The sequence below is a fragment of the Pleurodeles waltl genome, chromosome 2_2, assembly GCF_031143425.1.
Source record: "Pleurodeles waltl isolate 20211129_DDA chromosome 2_2, aPleWal1.hap1.20221129, whole genome shotgun sequence".
In the NCBI taxonomy this organism is placed as follows: Eukaryota; Metazoa; Chordata; class Amphibia; order Caudata; family Salamandridae; genus Pleurodeles; species Pleurodeles waltl.
This window is the reverse complement of record NC_090439.1, coordinates 565,665,427-565,691,995: the sequence shown is the minus strand read 5'-3', so window position 1 is coordinate 565,691,995 and position 26,569 is coordinate 565,665,427. Positions and strand designations below refer to the sequence as shown.

The window sequence follows — 26,569 nt, the reverse complement described above, 5'->3', positions numbered from 1 at the left end:
ACTGCATGAATATATTTGTGACGACAACACATTGGGCCTCATTACAAACCTGGCAGTCTCATGCCCGCCAGGTTCGCATATAGCGGTCAGACCGCCACCAATAAGGCTCTCCGAGTGCTATATTATGACCGTGGCGGTAGTGCCATGGTCGGACCACCAACACGGCCAGAATTTATTGTCCCGGCGGCCTGGTGGTACTAATCCACCAGGACAGTGCTGCAAGCAGAGCTGCCATGGGGATTTCGAGTTAGTTCTCTGACAGCAATTTCATGGCGGTAGCACTGCTGTGAAAAGGCTAGCGGAGAACGGGTGCAGGGGACCCCCGGGGGGCCCTGCATGGCCCATGCACTTAGCATGGGCAGTGCTGGGGCCCCCCTGGCCAGAAAGGTTGCAATGTTCACTATATGCTTTGCAGACAGTGAACATTGTGAGGGTGTTCGTGCACCCTGCGCACTATAGCATTGCCGTCAGTACGATTACGAGCCGGAGGCAATGCTGTAGGCTGTTTCCTGCTGGGCCAGTGGGCGGAACTTGTGGTTTCGCCCGCTGATCCATTGGGAAACTCGTAATGGGCGTGACAGGGAGGCAGCCACAATGGCGGCAACCTCCCCGTCGGGATTTCGACAGACAGGCTTTTCCGTCTACCAAAATCATAATAAGGCCCATTATCTTTGTCTTTATAAGACTGCTTTCCAGATTAAAGCATCCTATATGCATGATGTCTGTCTTCTGCTGTCTGTACACAATCCCCCTTTTTTCATATGGGTGGAGTCTATCCACACATGGTTATTCTTGAAAGGATATGAGACTATGATGTGCACTAATGGTGACATGGATACATATTAGCCAGAACAAGGTAATTTTGATGTTCTTTTCATGCTTTATTATCTTTTTTTAGGTTATGAGCTACTGTTCCCTACAGCAACTGTAAGTTATTGTGCTGGCAAATGAGTATAATATTATAATAATAGTGATAGGATGCTGTTCTTATAGATATACTAGGGGTATGCTAGGGGTATGCTAATTTTGGTCCTGAAGAAAGTCACATGACACGGTTGGGCGAGGCTGGCTGAAATCATGTAGACCATGATTTATTTTATTTAAATGTACGGGATCAGTAATTTACTCCCAATTTACACAAACCTTACTCTAATTCCTGCAAAAAGAAATAAAGTAGAGTTGGAGTTAATTTTAGCTACACTTATCACAGATCCCAAAAACCCATTTAGAAGTGTTCCCTCCTTCTGGTGGTAGAGCCCACTGCGATACATTAGGTGTTGGGAGTGCTGACCCGATGATGAATCATTCCACTAGTTAATTCTAGTGGGTGAGGACCTCTTAAAAATCTTTTTGGAACTTCATATTCACACTGGCTAATCTGGGTTCCAATCGCTTGTGATTAATGATTTGCCATTGGAAGTCGAGCCAAAACATCCCTGATCACTTCTCTTTCTCCCATTGTGTGATAATTAGTGCGTTACCCTTATGTCAGATTACCTCTCGCTTGTCAGGGTCAGCATTTTTCATAGTTGTCCAGCTTCTATGCTAAGGTAGTCCTCCTAAAACCAAGAATTAGCTCCAATGTGCCAGCACCAGCATTTTTCCACAAGTGCCCCAATTTCAAGATTTACCTCTAATAGGTAAGTGTTTGATTTTGTCACAGGTGTCTGTTATGCTAAAAGATGCCTCCAGTCTGCCAGCACCAGCACCAGTTTTTTTTACCTTGGGTACCACTACTGGTCAAGAATTACCTTCAGTGTGCCAGGGCCACAATCTTCTTTGCACCCACTTTCATTCACTTATTTACACTTGTTTTCACTTAAGCTCTCACTCATTCACACTCACTAGCACTCATTTATTCTCCTCTATTGTACTCACTCTTACTCACACATCTTACTTTCATTTATACTTACTCACCCACTTGTATGGACTTTTACTCTCACTGCCTCATTCATACTCAATCTCTCCTAGTCACACTCACTTACTCTTACCCATTCTCACTCACAAGTACAATCACTCACTGCCACTCACTCTCATTCATCCTCAGTGATCCTCACTCACACCCCGTAACACTCCCTCACATGCATTCCTACACATTGATTCCCACTAACCCACTCTCATTCAGTTGCTTCCCCTCTTACTCTCGCTCGCTTCTCAGTCAGACTTTCTTACTAACACTCAGTCTCACACAGATGTTGACAGGTAGAAAACTGGAAAAGTGAAGCTCCAACAAACATAAAAGTGAGCTGCTCCTGTGCTTTTGGCACTGATTGAGCCACCTCTGAGGTGAGGGGTCGCAAAGGCAGTGCCAGTGGTCGGAAGAGGCAAGCCATCAACCCCTGACAACCGCTTAATGATGTTCATGCATACCACATGTTTTAAAAGTAGAACAACCCAAAGAGCTTGGAAATGTAAACTACGTGGACAGTATTCTGTTCAGTCAGTTATATTGGTCAGTAAAGAGTGGCACATGTGGGGGCACAGTGCAAAAGGACTCTGGGAAAGTCCAAGCAAATGTAGTGTATAAATTAAAAATATATAATTAATGTACTGGTTGCCAGATTATTAATGCTCATTTATTTTTTACAGGTACCATAGTAGGAAGAGTGAATGCTACAGATAGAGATGAGCCTGGTACAATTCACACCCTTATAAGATACTCCATAATATCCCAATTTCCTGTTCAACCTCGATTGTTTGCCATCAACGCTGAAACTGGCATCGTCACTGTTACGTCACAAAACACTGACAGAGAGGTAATATTATTTTCAAAGTAAGACTTTATTCGGTTTAGATTTAGAACTTTTGAAAAATCTGAATTCAAGAACCAACCTATCTCACTCTTTTTCGGATGCCTCCCTAAACAATAATCCATCTTTAATCCTGCTACTAATTAGAAACAGGAATTGTATTGAAAAAAAAAAACAGATGGGAGTTAGGGAACAAAGTGCCAGCCACTGGGAACACAAAGGTTCCTTATTAAAATGGAAACCTTATTTTTATTATGTGAACGTTCTGCATCCTACTTTCAGAGGAAGTCTTGATTATTTTAATCATCATTTATATTTTGATACATTAATCACACACTGGGCATATTTGGTATTTGTAGACATTTGTGTTTAAATTTCCTTCTGCTGGTTAAATATCCAATGTAGGTTTGAAGATATTGTGATATCGGCTAAACCACTCCACACATGTTTTGGACCTCTTGGTGTAGCCAGTGCTTATAATCTATTTCTCAGGATGTGAGATTGACTTGTACCAGTTGCTGGCTCGCTGAGCTAAATGAACGCTGGACCTCGGCTGCAGCCTAGGTTCAGATATGCTCTCATAGTCTGAACGAAGTTGTTTCCTACTGCCTGTCTCCAGAATATACCTATGCAATTGACGTGTAAACCAGGATGGAAGAGGAGTAAATGAGCAGGCCACAGTAGCTCACCAAGCTTCCTGAGGCTAAGGTCACCTTTAATGTAGGTCATCTTTTCCTCCATGAAGGAAGATAGAAGATCCCACCAAGCTCAACTTGATTATGAGCTGCTCCCTCTTGAAGTAAAAAACTCAGTCTACAGTGAACTGGAGTCACTTTCAAATTTGCAGTAAGACCTTTTGGTCGCCATACACTTTCTGTCAATAGCCTTTCATTTGGTGGCTTTCTTCTTGTTGTGTATTTTATAGATTCCTCTGGTTGTGCGTCCACCCTAGGAACTAGTTACTAATGCGAAAAAATAGGAACACATTTGATGCTTATAATCACTTTGCTCGAATATCTTTCTTCTAATATGCCAGTTATATTGATGATACCATCTATTTTACAATTTACTATAATTAGCATGTGTTCACTTCCTTAGTTAAGCATTAATGATGATTTGTCTTCATGAAGTCAGCCACATTTGAAACAATTATCTCATTTAGTGCAGCAGGGCTTACATAAAAACTAAATGATGACAATGCTTTTTGAAGTTCATAATTGGTCATGGTTTATTTATCTCATTCTTCCGTTTCTTAGTAAAGAAATGTTTGTGACTCTCATGCCCCATTTGTGAGGAGTGGCCCTGAGCACTGAACCCAGTAGGATACAAGTCTGGGCCATTGTTAGCTTCCTGCTGTCTCAAAGCCCAAAGTTTTCAGGACCACAAACTCCAGACCCGGTAATTCTCGGCTTGGAAACACACAACCCGACTTTAGAGCGGAGCTGTGCGGGCTGATGTAGCTTGTGTGCTGCACGACAGCATGAGCCAAACATTAAATGCTTTCCCACCTAATCTAGCCTTCCCTACCCACAAGACGAGTCTGCAAACAGTTCTTCATGTTTATCACCTGCCCTAATTAGGCAGTAAATGTGTGTGGCTTTGTGCCTTTTATTGCCCCAAAAGGTAGGAAAACAGGCATTATCCCGGGCCCACATGTTATTCCTCATTCCAGTAAAAATAAATTGAAATCCCCAGATTAAGTAGCAATGATACTGACAGGAATCAGAAGGTGTGGCCTTCTGATATCCCACCTAAATCCCAGAACCTTGTAATGGGACATAATGCAGTTTTCTGTTTCAAATTCACAGGCTAGTGAAAATAAGACAAAGCATTGTGATCGGCATGTGCTGTTGTAATTTGTGGACGTTTCAAAATATTTGCTGTAATCTGGTTTGCTATTGTTATTTATTTTTAGTTGAATGATGAATATGTGCTATTAATTAAAGCACAAGACATGGGTGGACAGCCTTATTCATTGTCGTGTACTGGAACAATGACCATTACAATTGAAGACATAAATGATTACGCACCTACGTTCATTGCTGCCTCAGTAAGTACATGTTGTATCTTGAATATTTCTACTAAATGATTCTTTTTACCTCTCTTGTCTCAAAGTGCATGCTTCTGTTCTTCTGGAGTTATTTGTCTTACTTGAATGTACATCAATATTCATATTCTTGAAATTCATGGGTCATCAGTGGGTAAGGATAATCTCACACAAATGACCATTTCAATCTTTAATGTGTTTTTAATACAGTACCAGGGAGAAGTGAATGAAAATGAAGTTGATGTGGTAGTCTTGTGTATCCCAATAAAAGACGACGATCAAGTCAACACACCAAACTGGCGGGCAAATTTCTCGATTGTACAGGGAAATGAGGACGGCAAGTTCCAAATAGTGACCAATCCAGAAACGAATGAGGGATGTTTACGTGTTATTAAGGTAAGAACATTAAAGTGTGTTGATGGTATCGTCCGTTCATTGCTATGGTGATTGAGGGCCTGATTTAGAGTTTGACTGATGGGTTACTCCATCACAAACGTGTCGGATATCCCATCCAACGTATTACGATCTCCATAGGCTATAATGGGATCGTAATACGGTGGACGGGACATCCGTTGCATTTGTGGCGGAGTAACTCCCTCCTCAATAATCTAAAACAGACCCTTAGCTGTGTAAGTGCAACTTGAGAACATTGCTAAAAAAATGTATCATGCCCTAGTCTCACCTCCTTCAGTTCTGATGTAATCCACATTTATGTAGTATACATTTGTCCTGTTTCACTTAGATATTAGTTTTGGAGAATACTTTGTGTATATTCTTTGCAAGGTCTATATGATTGTTGTAAACCCTGTCAGTTAAGTCATGAATGTGTTTGCACATTGTGCTCCTCTGCACTCTGCACAATCAATTTCTATAACTTCTGCCACTCTTTGATCGGTGGATACCGTTCTTCCAAAGGACACTTTCACTTCCTTTGCGGTTATGTTCAGATGAACTAATACAGACGAATGTAAACATCCCCGGTGGCTTGCAGCAACGGATCCTTGAGGGTCTGTAAGCAAGTTCTTAATTCAGCTGTACTCATCCTTAGATGTTAGTGCTGGGAAACGGATATGAAGTTGCTTTTGTTCTAGGATACAATGGATAAACATGAGGGGTAATGTTGATTGAAGTAGTGGTATAGGTGGCAGGAAGTGCTAGTTTATACTTTTAGACTTGCTCCTTTTTTGATATCTCTTCAGTAATTCCCTCTTACAGCTGGCACCCCCTGTTCCAAATACAAATACTTTCCATTTTCTCCGAACAACAACCACCAAAACGAGCCCCTGAGTGCTACTGGTGATTGTCTTTGGTCCATATCTTAACTCCACTATACAGTTTTTTTTTTTTTTTAAACAATTTTGCAGTATTTACAGGGGCGTAACAAAGGCCCCCGTAACCCCCGCGATGCGGGGGAGCCTACGAGCTCCAGGGAGCCACCTCAGCACCTCACCTGGCCTGGGTGAGTCCGATGGGAAGCCCCTTCCATGTTCTTTGCAGAGGGGGGCCTCGAGTTTCATTACACCACTAAGTACTTAGTCATCTCTAAATCCAGCATCTCATCCAGGTGACAGTCTGTGTGTTAGTCTCACATAAAATAACTGAAACCTACCAAAGGCATCAGCTTATATCATAAAATCTTTTTTTTTTATCTCGGAGCTTTACCAAAACACTGTGCCAGCGTGAGCAGCGTATAAATTTTTTAAAAAAATGCGATGCAACATCCTCGCCTATATTATGTGACCAAATTTAGGTAGGATTATTCCGGTTTTGAAACTGCTACTTCCCTTAATGTGACAACACCATCAATTATTGCACATGACTTTTCTTGAACAACGATGATGTCAGTACAAATTACGTCATGAAAGAATGGAGCGCGGTCCCGGCCCGAAACATGATGCAGAAGACAATTGCTGGCATCAGTTGTTTTAGCCAGTCTCAAATTCTTACAAGCGTTGATAAAGCCAATAGGTCTGCCCCGGTGCACATTTGTGCAGTTGTTAAATGTATTTTTAATGGTTATTGCAACATCTACCACAAAAATAAAAAAATAAAACAAGAAAACATGACACGCCCTAAACGTTGGTGCAATATGCTTGCAATAACAATTGAAAGTATTATATATTTAATTTCAGTACAACAGTAGGCTGCATCCCAGCAGGCCGGGGGACTTTAGAGAGGTACAGAAGCCCTATTTAATTCTGTTCACAGTGAGATATGATTCTTATTGGTGTAATGAAAATGTACTACTGCACCTGAATTACTGGGACTTGAAGACATTATATAAACACATAATTCTCTAAAAATAAAAAGTATAACGAATGGTTTGAAAAATGCTCTAAAGTGTAAACTCTACCTTCCAGACCTCCCCGAGTCCGTGAGGATACAGAGCTTGAATCTAATAGTAAAATGTTGTTACGAAAACTGGAGGCCCTTTGAAGTGGAGAGTGAACAGGTGGTGGCTTTATGCTTCGCGGTGCACCAGGTCATAAGGTCAAAAATCAGCATAGCCTGTTGCTCAAGCATAGAAGTTGTCTTTCACTCAGATTTTCAAATGAGAATGATAAACAGACATGAAGAAAAAGACTCTGTCCCTCCATTCACCTATTCACCCCCCCTCTTCACTGCCCTCCTGTCCTCAAATGTGAAGACACTTCTAGTTTTACTTTCCGGGGAAGCTTCTATGGGTAATACCTGTCTGGCTTCTGAGGACATTATTGGTATTTATTTCAGTGCTGGCGGGTTAGTTAATAGTAGATGTCTGCTCAAGCCTCCTGATTGCTGTAGGGGCAGGGGCTGAAACCGGTAGGAAGCAGGAGTGCCTTAAAAGTGATAATCTACCACCTATATCGGCAGAGGTGGCAAGCAATATGTAATATTTAAAACGCTTTTCTTTTCAGCCTCTTAACTTTGAAGAAAAAAATCGTTACCAGCTGCAGGTTGGGGTAACTAATGAAGTGCATTTGATTTCTCAATCTGGTTCAAAAACGAACGTGAGGAACACTGTTCCGGTTACAGTTCTCGTAAGGGATGTGGAGGAAGGCCCAGAGTTCATGCCCGCCATTTGGTACGCACGTGTTAAGGAAGGACTACCGACTGGAACACTCATTTATACATGCGCAGCGAAAGATCCAGAAACGAAAACGAGTGACGGCATAAGGTACCAATTAGAAATGCGTTCTTTTTCACTAGCTATGAAGAAAGCACAGTGTGCACATTTTGAGCAAGCTCTGTACAATTTTAAGTGCGGAATTTAAAGAATACTTTTGTATCTTATTGACAGCTACAAGAAGTTAACCGATCCTTCCTCATGGGTCACCATTTCTTCGACTTGTCAAATAACGACTGCCAAAATTCTGGACAGAGAGTCGTCTGAAGTAAGCAAAGGCTCATACAATGTGACGGTTCTCGCTACTGACCAGAGTAAGTGACATTGTTTCTGTGACCATGTCAGCCTTAATAGATGTGATCTTAGTATATTATTCGCTGACCTTATGGGGCTAAACAATACGAATATTGTTTTAATTTTTTGTTTTGTGTACAGTGCTTATGATTGGCCACAAATAATATTATCCTTTCTGTGGGTTTGACCAATTTCATTAATACGTTTTCAAACTTGTTGACCTACTGGAAAAACTGTTTTAAAGTTGTAGCAGTATTACATTTGCAGTAGTACATTGCACATTAGCATCCTTTTTATTTTTGCTAATGTCATACTTATGATGCTAATAAACTTTGGGTTTGCAATAAAAAAGTGTAGCGTATTACACAGAACGACACAAACTCCTCAAGGGCCATAAGGAAAAGCCTGGATTCCCCTGCAGACTTTGATCTGTGCCCACTTACCCAATCATGTGCATTGTTAAATCGATATGAATATACCCCAAAATGTTAGGTGGCTTTAGAAATAATGTGAGATGTGACTTAATTTCAGTAGGTGGCTAATAAAAATTATCTGTTTTAAAGCAAATATTGAGATATAATGCTTGCCAAAGGCTCTCTCCATCCTCTGTTTCCACGTGACCAGTCACTCAAACACCAGATAGTAAATGCTGTATAAATGTGACAATAAAATACAATAGAACGCATTTCAGAAGGGGAAGAGAAGTGTAGGTTGAACACTTTTGATGACATTTGATCTCACTGTTGCAGAAAGATCTCTTACTACTTGAATGGTAAATGTTTTACTGAGTCACCTGATTTTGCAGAGTAAACAAGTCAACTGAAACTTTCAAGCCACGCCTTGTTTTGTCTAGTGAATACATTTCTGCTGGAAAGTACTAAACAGTAAACTTTCAGTCAAAGTTGCATCAAACACCAGGCAAAAAAGTGTGGGAGGGAGGGGGTACTTCATCCAGAACCCAACTTCCTACAATATTTAGAACACAAGATTTATTCAGATAATATCTAGGCCACAATGTTGTGGTACCATAGTGTGCCTTCTGTGTATGCATTTATCCATAAACGTTGATCTCTTATGCTACATCCCATGTTTAGTGACATTGCAAGTTTGAAATCTATTTGCACTGCTCTGTATCTGATTCTCAAGGAGCCAGAAAACCTTCTGTTTTTGTAGAAACATTTTGTCATTTCATGCAAAGCAAATTGTGGTTGTGATTTGTTTTCTGTACAATGTAGGTAACATTATTTTATGCACCAATTACTATTGCACAACCTTGTTGTTATATGACTTGATTACTTTGATGGGAATGTAGGGCCTGATTTAGAATTTGGTAGAGCAGAAAACCCTTGTTCATCTACCTCATTTAAACATGGGAAGACATTACGTTTTCTGTTGACAGAGCCCCTGTGGTCTCTGTTGACCGAAAACTTCTTTCAATGGCCAGTTGAAGTAGGCACTGTTGGAGAAAGGACATTACACTTCCCTTCCCATTTAGCGTGGATATCATCTTTTTTCCTGTGGTTCACTTCCAGGAAAAACCTAGTGGTGAGGGACAGAAATAAATATGATGCCCGCATTCTGGGAGTGAACTTTTTTATGGGGGCCATTAGTTCTTTCATTTTCCAGAAAGAAAGTCCCACTTTTGGAGTTAGTTTCTAAAAAACAAAAAATGGAAAAGTTTGTTGATCATCCATTAAAACAAAAGGCAGCCAGCCAGCAAATATTGAAAAGAACCACTGTGATGGCACTGATGTATGTGATTGATACATTTGTGCACATATGGATAGTAGTCTGTCAAGATGGTGGAGGTATGACCTCTGCTCTCTGTAGACTGGAGTAACGGCCATCAAACAGCAAATCAGGCCCTTAACCTGACTTATAGGAACTCTGTTGCTCTGAACATGGTTGACAAGTCTTGTCCTTAGCACAGAGATTCTTCTGTTGTTAAAAATGGATGAAAGTTACAGAAGTTAAAATTGTGGCCAGTAGTGTCAGAAATGATACACTCACAATTATTGTTATTTTGTAGGTGGCAAGACTGGAAACGGAACTCTGATAATTACAGTGGATGATGTAAATGATAATATGCCAAACATCACAAAAACTGAACCACATATGTGCCTGACGGGTAAACGGTCAATTACAATTGAAGCACAGGATCTTGATGATGTACCCAACTCAGCACCCTTGAAATTCAGTTTGGATGACGGCGGTAGACCTGATGTTCAAAGCAAATGGAGAATAACACAACGTGATGGTAGGTAAAAATAACAATGTCGGTTTACCACTCTTATCATGGAAATAATATTCTATTGTAACTCTGCTACAAATGCATCAAGTTGGTGTAGCTCTCGGGTGAAATCATTCACTTGTTTGGGTCATATGTGTAACTGTTTGACATCAAAGATTAAAGTTGCTGGTACATGTATATGAACCCATAACCTCTTTTTGTTTAAGACATGTAAATTGAAAGATGGGAATTTTGTTAGCAGCTAGATACGGAAATATATTCATAGCACTGGTGTATCACTTTTTGCATTCAATATATAGTGGTCTAATTACCCTTCACAGATTTCTAAGTATTAATGGCATATGTTCTGTTTGACCCTGGGATAAAACATGTAGTGTGATCCATTTAAGAATCCCCAAAAGGCCCTTGTGAGAAATTGGGTTGTTAGATGAGGGAGGTGTGACCCCCTTCTCAAGCAACAGCCACAGTACATGTCAGGGTGAACCACCAACATTCACTGAACTAACCTGTGTGTAACCATCTGGTAACTTGGCACAAAAGCAGTTAGGCTTAACTTAGAGGCAACATGTAAAGTACTTATACAGCTCACAAACAGCAGTAGCGTGAAAACACAACACATGAAAAAACCCACACCAATTTTAGAAAATAAAGTACATTTTAATGCATTATTTGACACAAAAACAAAAAATATCAAATCAGAAGGACTGGAGTTATGAATTTTTAAAGGTTATGGTAAAGACTAGCTTCTAAAAGATCAAAGCACTAACCACGGTCATCTAGTTGCTCAGAACCAGGCCAAAGTAAAAAATATGGCTGACTGCTATACAGCGTGAGTTGGAATTCAAAGAGTGGATTGGGTCCAGTCAGTGCTTACCTTCAGACTTAGAAGAAAGATAGAGTAAAATTTAATAAATTATTTGACACCAAAAAGACAAAATTAGAGTCAGTAGAACCGGAGATATACAGGACCATATTTATACTTTTTTAGCGCCGTATTTGCGCCTCTTTTTGACGCAAAAGCAGCGCAAACTTACAAAATACAATTGTATTTTGTAAGTTTGCGCTGCTTTTGCGTAAAAAAATGTTACGTTTAGTGCTTAGAAGCTCAAAGCGCCAACTGTGGTTATCTGGTCACGCTGGACCACAGCAAGCTTACAAATTCAGATTGACCATGATGGAGTGCAGGCCAGATACAGGTAGCAAGTTAGTCCCACTAAGAATTATACCTTATGTCCTTGATGTGGAGCAATGTGTCTCGCTTTGTTGGTTCTGATGAGGAGCTGTGTGGGTTGTAATGTCCTGCATCGGGTTGAGTGGTGCGGCGTCGCTTCTGATGAAACCCTCAGTTGGACAAGGAGGACTGCACTCTGATGCCAACCAAGGTTATAGGAACTGGGGGCACCTCTAGAGTATCAGGACTCACAACAACAGAGGCCAGCAGCAGCAGGGCACAGGCAGGTCCATTTGAGTCTGGGCAGCTTGGAAGATGAAGGGCCAGTCTCTGGAATTCATTATGTTCCTGTAGCTCAGAACAGGATGCCAGTCATGTAGCCCTTGGAGTCACTGTAGTGGTTCTGGGATCAAGGAGCATGTCGAATCTTCCTTCCTGAGGCAGTGGGGCAGCAGGACAACCCTTCATATAGCAGGCCCATAGGACAGTCCTTCCAGCAACAGGTCAGCAGAGCAATCCTGCGTCTTCCACGGGTCCTCTGGTAATGTGAAGAGTTGGCTTGAGGGCCCTACTTTTATACCAGGTGCTAGTTTTGAAATGGGAGAAAATTCTGGAGTTGTCCCCACACAGAGGTATTTGGATTTTCCTCCCCACCGCCCTGGTCCCAGCCTGTCTGAAGTCAACATAGGCTAGTGCAAAGTTCTTTGTGTGGGAGCTGAGTCAGCGTCTTTGAAGGGACAGCTGTGCCCCCTTCATAAAGTCAGGGTGGCCCAACATGTCAACACCCAGACCCTATTGTGATACTGTCTTGGTGGGTGGAAAACACAAGGGCCAACTACACTTGTCATGTGATCCAGGATAAAGGCTGCAGGCATGAAATGATTAAGACAAGAGAATGCCAACTTTCTAAAAGAGCCATTTTCAGAATTGTGACTTAAAATCCGACTTTACCATTAAAGAGGGTTTTAATTTACAATTCATTAGAGTGTAAACATTCCATTTCTACCTGTTCCCAATTAAAGTTTGCCACTTATTAAGTAAAATAAGGTAACTCATTGTTATCCAATGGGAGAGGTAGACCTCACAACAGTGAAAAACAAATGTGGGAGTTTTTCACCACCAGGACATATAGGGGGTCATTCTAACCCTGGCGGTCCGAGACCGCCAGGGCTAAAATGACGGAAGCACCGCCAACAGGCTGGCGGTGCTTCCCTGCCCATTCTACCGCCGCGGTCAGAAAACCGGGTCCGGCGGTTTCCCGCCGGATTTCCCCCGGCTGGGCAAATCCTCCATGGCGGCGCTCAAGGGGATTCTGACCCCCTTACCGCCAGCCTGTTTCTGGCGGTTTACACCGCCAGGAAGAGGCTGGCGGTAACGGGCGTCTAGGGGCCCCTGGGGGCACCTGCACTGCCCATGCCACTGGCATGGGCAGTGCAGGGGCCCCCTAACAGGGCCCCAGCCTGCTTTTCACTGTTTGCCTAGCAGACAGTGAAAAACGCGACGGGTGCAACTGCACCCGTCGCACACCTGCAACACCGCCGGCTCCATTCGGAGCCGGCTTCAGTGTTGCAGGCCGCCTTCCCGCTGGGCAGGCGGGCGCTAACAATGTTAGCTAAGCGGTCATATGGCGATTCCCGCCAAGTACACACTCATTTTTTAAAATACACTACACCCTGCCCCACCCTGCTGTTTAGGGCCTACCCTAGGGATAACTTATATGTATCAACAAAGGAAGGTTTAGGCCTGGCAAAAGGTCTATTTTGCCAGGTCGAAATGGCAGTTTACAACTACACACACAGGCTGCAAAGGCAGGCTAGATAAGTGTTTTAAAAGGCTACTTATGTTGATGCAATACAAAAGGATGATGGACAGAGTGTTGAAACTTTTCAAACATTCACCCCCAGTCACAGATCTGGATTTAATACATCATTCTTTTGCTCACCATGCCACCCCAGTTTGGACCCAGCCATATGCAAATCAGTCTTGACCCTGTTCCCCATGGGAACAGTCCAGCCCGAACTGCCAAGCCAGGTCCTCCCTGGACTGGAAACAAGCATCCTAGGACCGGTTTCAGGGTATCACCCTTCATCAGCTAGGCTAGCTTGAATCCAGTGGCACAGTGAGTAAGGGACCCACTTCTGGACATACCCTTCCCACTTAGGGCAACTTTAGCAATTCAAAAGGATGATGGACGGAGTGTTGAAACTTTTCAAACACTCACCCCCAGTCGCAGATCTGGGTTTAATCCATCGTTCTTTTGCTCACCATGCCACCCCAGTTTGGACCCAGCCATATGCAAATCAGTCTTGACCCTGTTACCCATGGGAACGGTCCAGCCCGAACAGCCAAGCCAGGTCCTCCCTGGACCGGAAACAAGCATCCTAGGACCAGTTTCAGGGTATTACCCTTCATCAGCTAGGCTAGCTTGAATCCAGTGGCACAGTGAGCAAGGGACCCACTTCTGGGCATACCCTTCCCACTTAGGGCAACTTTAGCAATACAAAAGGATGATGGACGGAGTGTTGAAACTTTTCAAACACTCACCCCTAGTCACAGATCTGGGTTTAATCCATCGTTCTTTTGCTCTTTTGCTTATGTTGATGCCACAATAAGTGATACAGACTGACCAGTAGCATTTCATTTACAAGCCCTGGGCACACCTCCCTAGGGGCTTACAAGTAAATGAAATATGCCATTTGGGTTTAGGACAATCATACCATGTATAAAGGGGAGAGCACAAGCACTTTAGCACTTGTTAGCAGTGGTAAAGTGCACCAAGTCCTAAAAGCACACAGAATCCACAAACTGTGTCAATAAACAGGAGAGATGAAGGCAAAACATTCGGGTGACTACCACCCAAGGGTGTCAAGTCTAGCAATCCTGATTCAGAAAGCATTAAAAATCAGAAACCTACTTTCATTGTTCCTCCTACATTTGAAGTGTATCTCTAGTGTTTAAGGTTCTCAAATATTCCCAGGCATTGCTTTTTTAAATCTATGATGACTGTATATTTCCTCAAACACTTATTACCTCTGTTTGGTCAGACAATTAGTCCATAATAACAGTCCATGTCAGTAGGTACAGCTGAAACGTGTATTTGCAAATACAACGTTTTTTTTTTAACTCCACGTGGACAATGTTTTGTTGTTGAGTCAACCTGTGTACTCAGAGAAAATGTGGGGGTCCTTAATTCCCATCCTGGAATTGGAGTTGAACCACCATTTTTGAGAGAACTTTAAAAATGTTTATTGGGACAGTAAAGTCATACAAAATATTTGTAGAATTCCTCATATGTATACTTTTTAAATGTTTGATTAATTTTCTGCTGTCACACTTACTTCTTTTCATCTCCCCTGAACCTAAACATATGGTGATGGAAAGTTCCTCATACCAGCTGATATTCCATTATTTGTAGGTGCACATACAGTAGAATAAAAAATAAAAATGTGTTTTCCTGCTTCTGTAATCAAGATGTGTAAATAAGAAATGTAGGTGATGTCTTGTAAACTTGTGCACTCCCAAGAAATACGTAATTGTGTAAATCCCTTTGTGAGTTGTTGGTTCAGTGAATCTTTCAAATGGGGAGCAGAATGTTGTCCCAGTCTTCACTTTGAAAAAAGCAACAGTGTAGAGATAGATAGCACTAATCTCCTAAGAGGGAACATACCATGGATAAGAGTAGTGACTTTCTTCAGCGGTACATTATTACTACTTGACACTGCCTCTCATTTTTTCATAAGCATTTTTATCATGGCTGTCATATTCCCTTAGATCAGTGGTTCCCAATCTGTGCGCCGTGGCTCCCTGGTGCGCCGTCAAAATTAGCCAGGGGCGCCGCACCCTGTTTGGGAACCACTGGTAGGTTCTTTGAATCGGTAGCTTTCATCATGGTATTGTAAACAGAAAAAGGAACATGCATTAATTACTGTGACCAGCGGAGGGCGCCAAAGTACCATTAATAATATCCCTATGACAAAAGAACAAAAATAGTTTCCAATAAATGATTTTCAGCAACCTGTACAACAGAATAAAGAAGAAAAACTGTAAATGGTGTAGGAACAGGTAAATAGAGACAGACATGAGACTTCAGAGAGCCCAGCCTCTGTGCCAAATCGGAATGTGGGAACAATGAAACCAGAGTTCATTTCTCTGGCGCTGTCAAAGCAAGACGAATACCAGAAAGACATAATGTATAAAGGTGTCTGAGAAGAAAAGAGAATATCCAAGAAAAACTGAAAAATAATAACTGACCCATTTTAATACAGGAAGGAGATGTTAGAAGCAGCCACCATATGGGTTACATCCTTTCACCAGTTTTGTCAAAGGAGGAGATGTGGCCTAGCAGTTAGAGCTGTTGACTTTGGAACTGGGGAACCAGGCTGGAGTCCTGGCATCGGCTACCATCCTTTGATTCTGTGCAAATTACTTAATCGCATCAGTGTCTATTTAAAAATAAAGCCTGACCCTATGTAGTGTCATCTGGTGCTCTTCTAAAGCTCTCTAATGCCTTCATCAGTTTCATCCCAATTATTTTCCAGGCTAAAAATGGTAGTACACCTGAGGCTGGGATTACATTCCCCCACCCGCCAAAAAAAAGTAACATAATGGGGAGCCATGGCCTATAGGTCAAAGGAGCTGGGGATCGAAAAAGTTTGTGAACCACTGCCTTAGATCATTGATGTGGGCGATCTCGCACCACCCTCATACTGCTTTGCTTTCTAAGAAGGATTGCTATCTTTTTCTAGGATACCCTTCTATCAGAGAAAAGTAAAATATAAGGTGCATCAAGGAATACTTCCGAAGACAGGAGCACTGTGATCTTCTGGATATCTTTTTGTTCTTCTCTTCAGGCTCCCTCCTCTGTTGCCTCATTTTGTGGCATGCGTGCCACTGTCTACAACTTTAAATGTTGGAAAATAACATTTCATAGTTCTGAAACATCAGCAGTGTATGCACAAATGTGAGACAGATGTGGTAATGGAAAGAAATGGAAATGTAATTATGCTGGTGAAGATATTCAGTTAAAACAGTGCATCTAGAATAATTCCATAGATCGTCGTTCTGTTTGTATGTGCAGTGATGAATTAGCATGTTAGGAGGCTCACCAATAACTTTATAAAAACATTTTTTTTGCTTTTCAGGCACTTCAATGACACTTGAAGATATTGGTAATCAGCCAGCTGGAGCCTACGAGGTCCCTATCAACATAGTTGACCAGCAGGGCAAGGGACAAACCCACATTGTGCCAGTTTATATCTGCGACTGCCCAGACGGCATCAACTGCCCAGGCTCCTTTGACCGCAGAGCTTCAGGAGATGCTTTTCTTGGTCCCTTGGGAATACTGACACTGATATTGCCGGCCATACTAGTGGGTCTGTTGCTGTGTAAGTATTTTGTTTAATTTGACTGTGGCATTGCTTAGAGTATTGTAGTGTATACAAAATCATAGCGTGTTTGCAGTTATGTAGATCAACTTGATCTACATAACTGCATGCACTACGTTTGCATGCGTGTGGTGAAGATTTAGACCAATGTCAGCCCAGCACACACAGAAGAGGTAGTTTTAGATATAACACCCTCTCTGCAGAAGATGTAAATGAAGGCGAGTTTCGTTTTTTAAAAACTTTGTTTAATGTATTGTCAGCCCTTACCCTTTTTCAGTCGATTGTCGCTGATGAGAATAACTGTTAAATCATCCTGAGGAAACCGGTAGGTAGAACAGTTACAAACCAAAATACTTTAACAAGGCAGAGCAGGCCAATTTGTGCTTTTACTCTAAGATGCGCAGCTAGGGATAGCCTAAATGATACAGGGAGTTATAAAATAGGATGGGAAAAAGGCATCGGCAGCAATGCCGAAATATGCACATCAGCCTGAGGACGAATCCTCAGGGTATAGCTCATCTATGATTGTTCAAAATAGTTTTGAGAGATTTCATTTGTCTGGCATAGTTGTGTTCACACTGTCGCTGAATTTAGAGCCTGCTATTAGTCTACACCTTTGCTTAGAATCTTTTAAGATAATAATTGGGAAATCTTTTAAAATGTAGTATACTTTCCTTCTGCATTGACGATATACATAGTTCTGAAAACTCCCCACCGCTCTAGTACAGGGAAGAGGACGACAGTTCTCACTCAGACCTCTGCAGCCTGCTTCTCACAGACTCTGCTGCACTGGCGCGTACAGCACTGACGCCTTTTATGAGATGGACTTTAATAGAAGGCATGGGTTAAAGTTTCCTTTCAAAGAAACTATTAGTTTCTTGGAAATCAGTTGTGCAGAAAGAGTAAAAACATGAAGTAATGGGAAATTAACTCGAATTCAATAACCTTAAGGTACTCAACTTCTATATCATCTACGACTGTGTAGGAGGCTGGCCTGGTTTGTAGTGGGTACCTTGGGTACTTACACCAGGTCCAGTTATTCCTTGTTAGTGAATGTAGCAGTGTTCTAGCAACCTAGGCTGATAGAGGTAGCAATTACAGAGCAGCTTAGGCTGAACTAGGAGACATGCAAAGCTCATGCAATACCACTTATAGTTACACAGTACTTACACACAAGTAAAGACAATACTCAGTGTTATCAAAAATAAAGGTATTTATTTGGGGTGACACAGTACCAAAAATATCTTAGAGACAATACTCCTTCTGTAGGTAAGTATTATACACAATATATACACTAGACACCAAAACTAGACAAGTAAATAGTCATAGAACAATGCAAACAGTAGGAAATCCTATAGAATGCAATGGGAAAAAATAGGTCTGGGGGCAACACAAACCATATACTAAAAAAGTGGAATGTGAATAACAAATTCCCCCCTAGACAAGTGTAGTGTGTGCAGAATCACTGGGAGAGTAAGAATTCAGTAAAGGTAAGTAAATTACCCCACCCCAGAGTCTAGAAAAGCAGCAGTAAAGTACTGCAAGTTTCCCTAGAACACACTACATCTCGTTTGTGGGATTTTGCAGCAGCCAACCAAGTCTGCAAAGAACAACTGCTGGATTATTGGACCTGAAGACCTGAAAAGGAAGGGGACCAGGAGCCCCTACCAACCCAGAAGAGGGTGCAAAAGAAGAGTCTCTGGTTAGTCAAAGACTGCAGAAATGCACCCTAGGAAGATGCCAGCAGGTACCTGCATGATGCAAAAGATGTCCCACGGTGTGAAGATTGTTGTAGATGAGATTTCGTGTTGGAAGGCACCAACAAGTCTAGGCTACGACAAAAGTGCATTTTGAGTCAAAATGGCGCTGGATGGACCCAGGGGGGCCCTGGGGTCATCAACTCTGTGTGAGGAGGAAGACGGAGCTTTCAGCACTTTGGAGAGCCCTCAGGATACCAGCCAGCACCCCCAGGAGTCGCAGGATCTGGGCCTGCCGGAGAACTACTCAGCGAGTTGTGCTTTGCAGGATGGAGTGCTGATGACCTGGGCCAGGCTGTGCGTGAAGGAATTTTGCAAAGAGTGCACAGAGGCCTAAGGAGGCGAAGAAGACACAGTACACAGGGGTACCGTCGCTCTCGGGGAAGGCAGGGACTTACCTCCTCCAAATTGCATCAGCAGGACCTTAGGACAGTCTATGTCGATGATTTCCACCCTCAGTGTCCTTAGGAGCATGGTTGTTGCTGTGAGAGGAGTCCCAGGTCATCGTTTCGGAAGGTGCTTGCTTGGAGCAGGGGAGTGACTCAGTCACTCCACGGAAGATTTCTTTGGTCCTTCTGGTGCAGGATGAAGAAAGGGAGTCCCCAGAGCGTGCACACCGTGGAAACTGTTGCAGTTGCTGACTTGGAGCTGAAGTTACTGAAGAAAAGTGTCTCTTGTAGACACTTTGTTGCAGTTTCAGCGTTTCTTGAGGCAGGCTGCGAGTGATCCAAGGTCAGAAGAGTCAGAAGTTGTTGCAGAGGATTCCTGAAGAAAACCTGCAAGCAGAATCTGAAGAGAACCCACAGGCGAGACCCTAAATAGCCCTGAGATATCAGGTATGGACCTATCAGGAGGGGTCTGAGACGTCACATGCTGGCACCGGCCACTCAGAGCCCTCCAGAGTGCCCCCACACCTTGCAAATCAAGATGGCCGATGTCTGGGACACACTGGAGGAGCTCTGGGCACCACCCCTGGGGTGGTGATGGACAGGGGAGTGGTCATTCCCCTTTCCTTGGTCCAGTTTCCCGCCAGAGCAGGGGAGAAGGGGTCCCTGAACCGGTGTAGACTGGTTTATGCATGGAGGGCACCATCTGTGCCCTTTAAAGCATTTCCAGAGGCTGGGGGAGGCTACCTCTCCCCAGCCTGTAACACCTATTTCCATAGGGAGAGGGTGTACACCCTGCTCTCAGAGGAAATGCTTTGTTCTGCCTTCCTGGGACTCGGCCGCCCAGACCCCAGGAGGGCCGAATCCTGTCGGTGAGGTGGCAGCAGCTGTAGCTGCAGTGCAAGCCTCAGAGAGCTGGTTTGGCAGTACTGGGGGTCCATGGTGGAGCCTCCAGGATGAATGGAATTGGCTCCCCAATACCATATTTGAAATGGGGGGACAATTCCATGATCTTAGACATGTTACATGGCCATATTCAGAGTTACGATTGTGAAGCTACTTATAGGTATTGACCTATATGTAGAGCACGCATATAATGGCATCCCTGCACTCACAAAGTCCAGGGAAATGGCCCTGAACTATGTGGGGGCACCTTTGCTAGTGCAAGGGTGCCCTCACCCTTAGTAACTTTGCACTTAACCTTCAGCAAGTGAAGGTTAGACATATAGATGACTTATAAGTTACTTAAGTGCAGTGAAAATGGCTGTGAAATAGTGTGTGCACTATTTCACGCAGGCTGCAAGGGCAGTCCTGTGTAAGGGTTTGTCTGAGCTCCCTATGCGTGGCAAAAGAAATGCTACAGCCCATATCGATCTCCTGGAACCCCAATGCCCTGGGTACCTAGGTACCATTTACTAGGGACATATAAGGGGGGGGGGGGTCCGGTATGGCAATTGAAATTGGCAAATGAAGTCACTAGCCTACAGTGACACATTTTAAAGCAGAGAGAGCATAAGCAGTGAGGTTCTGATTAGCAGAGCCTCAGTGACACAGTTAGGCACTACACAGGCATACACATTAGGCCACAAACTATGAGCACTGGGGCCCTGGCTAGTAGGATCACAGTGAGACAGGCAAAACACACTGACACGCACTCACAAACAGGCCAAAAGTGGGGGTAACCATGCTAGAAAGAGGCTACTTTCCTACAGACTGTGCTGTTGATTTCATGGAAAACGAAGGTATGTATTTTACTTTTAAAATACATAAAACTCACTAAAACATTAATGCTGAAATGCATAGTTGGTGAAGTAGGTAACGGCAGTAGACCAAATAAACAGACAGAGAAAAATAACTTACATTGTCATTGAGGGTTATTTCTATGTCTGTGTTGCATGTCTATGTTTCATGTGAAGGTCCATATGAAGTGATATATGAATATGCTGTCTCTAAACTGTGCATCCGGGAAGCCTGACAAAGAGGGGTATATCGACCAGGAAACAGGTCCGGGGAGAAGGGCCGAGCATAGAGTGGGTAGAAGGCAAGAGAAGTTCCAAGAACGAACACGAGCAGGAAACAAAAGAGTTGCAGAGAAGATAAAGGAAGGACAAATGCAGAACGGGACAGCTGGAGTAAAGGCAAAGAAAGGCTGGAATCAATAAGCAGAGCCAAGGGGTTTGAAGTGTGGCAATTTTCCTTTTAGTGAATTGAAATGCTCCCAAAAGGGCACAGGAAAAAGGAGGGGGAGTCTGCTATCCCTCAGTAATAAAGACACAATGTAAGTTAGCACAGAAACACTTCATATTAGAAACTAGCTCAATATAGAGGAACCAATAATAAAAAAAAGATCTTTGCATGGGAAGCATACTCATTGCTAAGAAGTCGTCTTTGGTAATACTTGATGTTAATGCACTCCAGGCTAAAATTATGGGCCCAATGCATAAAATATGTTTGCACTTGCAAAGTTTATGCTGCCCAAAATTGTAGGACTTTGTGAGAGCAGAAACCAACGTCACAATGTACGAAAATGACATACTGAGTCACAAATGGATCCACAACTTGCTATGTCCACATCTCCACATTGGTATTCCTTGCAACTCGTAAGGAAAGTAGGGCATAAAAGGGGTGTCACAGCTTCCTGACATCTCACAAGGGTGTATATCAATTGTTTGTGACCTTTACATGGTTGCAAACTAATGGTCAGATGCCAAATCTAGAGTTTCGTGACCTTATAAAGGCACTCCGCCTTCGGCTTCCTTCCTCTGTATGATCACATAACTCCTTTTTGACTTTCCATAAGCGTATATTGTACTGCAAGGGGTACTTTATCCAGCATATAAAGTATAAGCTGTTTTGATGGTCAACTTCCACTGTGAAAATGTAGGCTGCAGAATGCAGGCATCAGGAGACAAACACAACATTCCGAGACTACTGCATGCTCCATTTAGGAGTACGGGCTGCATGGTTGGTATCTTGCAAAGGCGGACATGGAGTTCTGTTGCCTCTTGCAGCTGTCCATCTCTACATTCAAAGCCATTTACACCGGGCAGGATTTCTGCAAATCCTATCAAACAGGTATTTTGCTGGGACTAGTAAATGCATCTGTTAAGCACAGAAAAATATCGGGTTGCGTGTTCATATCTGGTCTATTGTATATGATACCTATAGATCCTAATATGACATACATGGCAGAGGTGTGGGCGCGTTGTGTCTGTTTTCCAAGCAACTTACACCACCCTATCTTTGAAGAATGAAGTGTCGCGCATGACTGACAAAGATGTCAGGTTAAGGGTTATTCTTAAAGTCCAACATGGAAATACACCTATGTTGACTTTAACTAATTTTTTCTCTCTCATTCATTCTTTGTTTAGAATTCAGTTTTGTATTATCTTCTAAGCGCTCTCTATCTCTGAGATCATCTAAATGACTTCTAAGAACTTGCTTTCCTTGTAAACACTAGTCATTAATACATACTTGGGTCTTTTCTGTCAACAAGGCCCTGTTTTTCTCTTCTGTCTAGATTCTTTATCAGATGAGATGAGTAGAAGAACGAGCAACTGCCATAAACCCATTCTGGGTGGTAATTTGCAGACGGTCATTTTTATTTTCTTAACGGAATGCACCACTTTGTAAAATTTTAAATGATTTAGATGCCCGATATTGTCACAGTTTCAAAAAAATCTAGGCTTGAAATGCTACAATTAGGAAACAGGAGTCAAACGTCTACTGCCGTTTCTGTTGAGTAAAGAATCATTTAAAGCTAGTGGAATTATTTTAGGGGAAATTTATTTGCAGAGTGTTTGTGCTGTTTTCGCGTCTGTGCGTTTCCCATGTCAAAGGACTCAAAATTCACCAAGCTAAAGGAGTAGGTTTTACTGAGCACAATGTTACAGTATTTTTTATGGAGGAGTTGCTATGATTACACGTTTTCACTGACTACTGTAGTTTAAGTTACATAAAGAGAAAGCTCTACGGTTCTCATTGTGCATGTTACCTTATTGTAGGTTTGCTGCTCACATGCTTGTGTGGTGGTGCTGCTGCAGGGGATAAACACTCAAATAAGGGGTTTCCTGATGATTTGGCACAACAAAATTTAATCGTGTCCAACACTGAAGCTCCAGGGGAAGAAGTAATGGTGAGTTTTCTTAAAATGTGTACCAGAAATGCGTAATTTACAAATAAATGAATAACCATAGAATTGTATGCCTTTGTGCCTTTTCACAACTGGGCATTTTTTGGGACTCACAAAAAAAAATTGTAGGTGCAAATCTGTGATAATCATAGATTTGCATGTAAGTACCTAATTCTAATGTGTAAATGTTGCTGACTTTTTATTGTGTTTTTTGAAAATATTTTCACCTGGGGAAGTAATTTTTTCCACAAATCCTGAAACTAGTTTTTTTTAATGCAGTCGAGTTTATCGAGTTGCACATTTGCCTAGCATAATTCTGTGGCTAAGGTAAGGTGGCTTTATTAGATTTAGAACGGCATCAGGAATATTTGTGAGTACCTACTATGTTTTGTTTTTCAAGCATTGTCAATGCCCAGACTCGCCTCCCTCAACTGGGAACACGTATGCTCCAACCGCAGCTTATACTAGCAGTGGAAAAATCTGTCATACTTGTCGGTTTTCTACGGCATCAGAAAATTAATCAAATTCCGAGTTTCTGAATTTCGTGAGCATGATTTTAGAACATGCTATGTTTGTAAGTATTATTTTAAAAAACAGTGAGTTTATGTATCCTAGTCTGACAAACCAAAGTCTGTGCTGTAACTGACCCCAAATATCTGCCTGGTCAGCACAGACAGGCATTTTCTAAAAGTCAGATCAGTCGCTTGAAATAGGACAGCCACTTTCAATCGATGTGGAAAACTGTTTCCGGAAGACATGTCATGAAATGAAGATGAATGGATAAATTATTATTTAAGTGACCAGAATCTTTTCACATTATTACTGCCAAAAATAAGAAAACGAAAAAAAAATGCTGAAGTATTTCTGGCAAAGGTAATTAAAACTATAATACTTCAATGCTCTGCAAAGAAAAAATAAAAATAAAACAAATAACAATAATACAAGTTAATACATAAAAATAATAAACAGTTTGTATTATGTTACATGTAATACTGCAGTACTCACTACTACTAAGCAATGTAATAACAGGTGTTACTTTTACTGATACTTATTTTATCAAAATCAGAAAGATGAGAGACTGAGTTAACCTTGATGGTATTCGACCATAGCAAATGTAAGAAGCAAACTTTTCTCTAGCTGGACCATCTTGATGATATACGATGTCTGAATATTTCCTAATAGCCAAAATGTAAAATGGTACATTGGACAAGTATTTCTCTGTTGCAAGGCATTTGCCAATCAGAATATCCCAAGTTTGCCCACTGTAGTTGTATTCTGTCTACACATTCTTTCTGAAAAAATGGGATACATGCCAGACCTGTTACTCCACAAAACACCAGCCTAACTATTCAAGTATTAATAAGCTGTAATTCATTCTTGCATGATGGAACACATCCTCAAACTAAATGGTATCTCAATTACTGATGTTGGGTTCAAATTCTCAGTGTCATACTCCATCTGAAAACTTAATTGCATCCTAGGAACACGCTCACTCTAAATAAACCAGCCCAGAATTGGAGGATCATTGTCACTATTTTTCTTTAACTTGCCACTCAATTCAACAATGTATAAAAGTATAGCAACTTGCAAATGTGTTGCCTCAAAAGTATACCACTTTTGATCCCTGACAAACAGTTGGCGCCATTATAAATAGTGGTCTGGACAATAACAGCACTTTATATGTCAGCCTCCCAAGTAAATTTCATGATCATGAAGATTGGAAAGGACAGTTGTCATAAATACTGCATGACTAAAGTGTTGCAAACATGTCCGCAGTTGACAGAATATCCATTAGATCCTAGTTCAGACTTATATTCATTGGTATCCGCTTGACAGAAGTTTCATAATATGTGAGAAGTTTGTGCTTTTCAGATTTACGTACACTGTTTGAACAAATTTCCAACTTGAAGGTTTCCACAAAAATCCTATGTAGCAGATATGGAAATATTTGGAAGTCCCAGACTTCATGCATACTCCTGTTTATCTATGCATATTGCTGATGGCTGTCCCTATAGTGGGCTAGGTGCAGGATCACGTCTGTTGAAAGTGTACAATAGCACATTTGTTATGTATCTTTCTGCTGGAGTGACCCTTTCTATGGTACCCCTGGAAATAAATGGATGCTTCTTTCCCTTGCCCACTCACCCCTTAGGACCTTTATGTTACAGAATCTTTCTGGCATCTTGAAGAAAGCTATGGAGATCTATTTTTAAATGCTACGTTATCACAAAGTGATAACTCTTTCGGCTGGTTTTACACATGAGGTATCTTTGAAAAGAGCACTATATAACCTAATCAATGCCTAATTATTTGAGAGTCCTAATATTGATTGTGCAGTTGATGACAGTTGTTAAACAGATACTGTGATGCTGATTATCCCCATAGTGCAAGTGAAAGCCCATTAACCAGACTGCATTTTTGTCTTTCTATGAATAATTGATTGTGGTTTAAGTTTTACCATTTATAAACCGAGACTCATCCAGAATGTTATCATGCTATCAATAGATTTCCACCTAGGATCCTATGATTTTTATTGATATATTGTTTGCATTTTCTAGCTGTGCTTACTTTTGCATCTAAAAGACAAAGCATGCAGTTTCGTTCTTGTAATATCATAGCTTCTACATTAGGTCGAGAAAGTCCTAGTCACAACACCCAATAGCTTCTGCTGAACAAACTCATACTTTCACTCATGTGATACACCTTCTGATGTCTTCCTCTTGAACCTGGGACCGTTAATCATTAGTGCTTGTTTAGTGTGAAAGCAGGGATTGGCTTGTAACTGTGAAATCACTTAATAAATACTGTGGCCATTTTTTTTTACAAAACTGTTAAACTAACTTAAAATCTTAAAGTAAATTGGCACTGGTGAAGGGTGCTTGCAAGGTTCTAATGCAAAATATACATCTACCGCTACTGGTTTAAACTCACTTCACAATGTATATAAGTAGACTGACCGACCCAAATACAGCAAGTATGCATAGCCCCAGAATGAGAAGATGTTAACTTAGATGTGGGTGGGTATGTTTTCAATATTGAGGAGGTGCAGTTTATATTTTTGTGTTGGTTACAGAATCTGTCCACTTCAGAAATCTGTCACTTCAATAAAGGATTTAGGTGGATTTTAACGGTGTCCACCCCAGCACACCTCTTGCTATTCAAATGTCACATATAAAGGAGCAGTTGCTGCTACAAAACTCATTTCTTACTGTGTCAAGACTGATATACTGACTGTTCACATTGTCAATGTGGAGACAGTCATGGCACTCTATCATCTGCATAATCTATGAG

At 41.8% G+C, this 26,569-nt stretch overlaps 1 protein-coding gene across 1 annotated transcript in view; it reads left to right on the top strand.

The window, feature by feature from the left end:
* DSC2 (desmocollin 2) overlaps nucleotides 1-26,569 on the top strand; it is a 114,959-nt gene that overhangs the window by 55,226 nt on the left and 33,164 nt on the right. Inside the window, exons 7-14 of the mRNA XM_069220068.1 lie at nucleotides 2,590-2,756; nucleotides 4,666-4,800; nucleotides 5,008-5,193; nucleotides 7,695-7,954; nucleotides 8,078-8,217; nucleotides 10,227-10,454; nucleotides 16,761-17,003; nucleotides 23,151-23,281. Of these exons, the coding sequence (XP_069076169.1) occupies nucleotides 2,590-2,756; nucleotides 4,666-4,800; nucleotides 5,008-5,193; nucleotides 7,695-7,954; nucleotides 8,078-8,217; nucleotides 10,227-10,454; nucleotides 16,761-17,003; nucleotides 23,151-23,281 (1,490 nt within the window). The remainder of the gene's footprint in view (nucleotides 1-2,589; nucleotides 2,757-4,665; nucleotides 4,801-5,007; nucleotides 5,194-7,694; nucleotides 7,955-8,077; nucleotides 8,218-10,226; nucleotides 10,455-16,760; nucleotides 17,004-23,150; nucleotides 23,282-26,569) is intronic.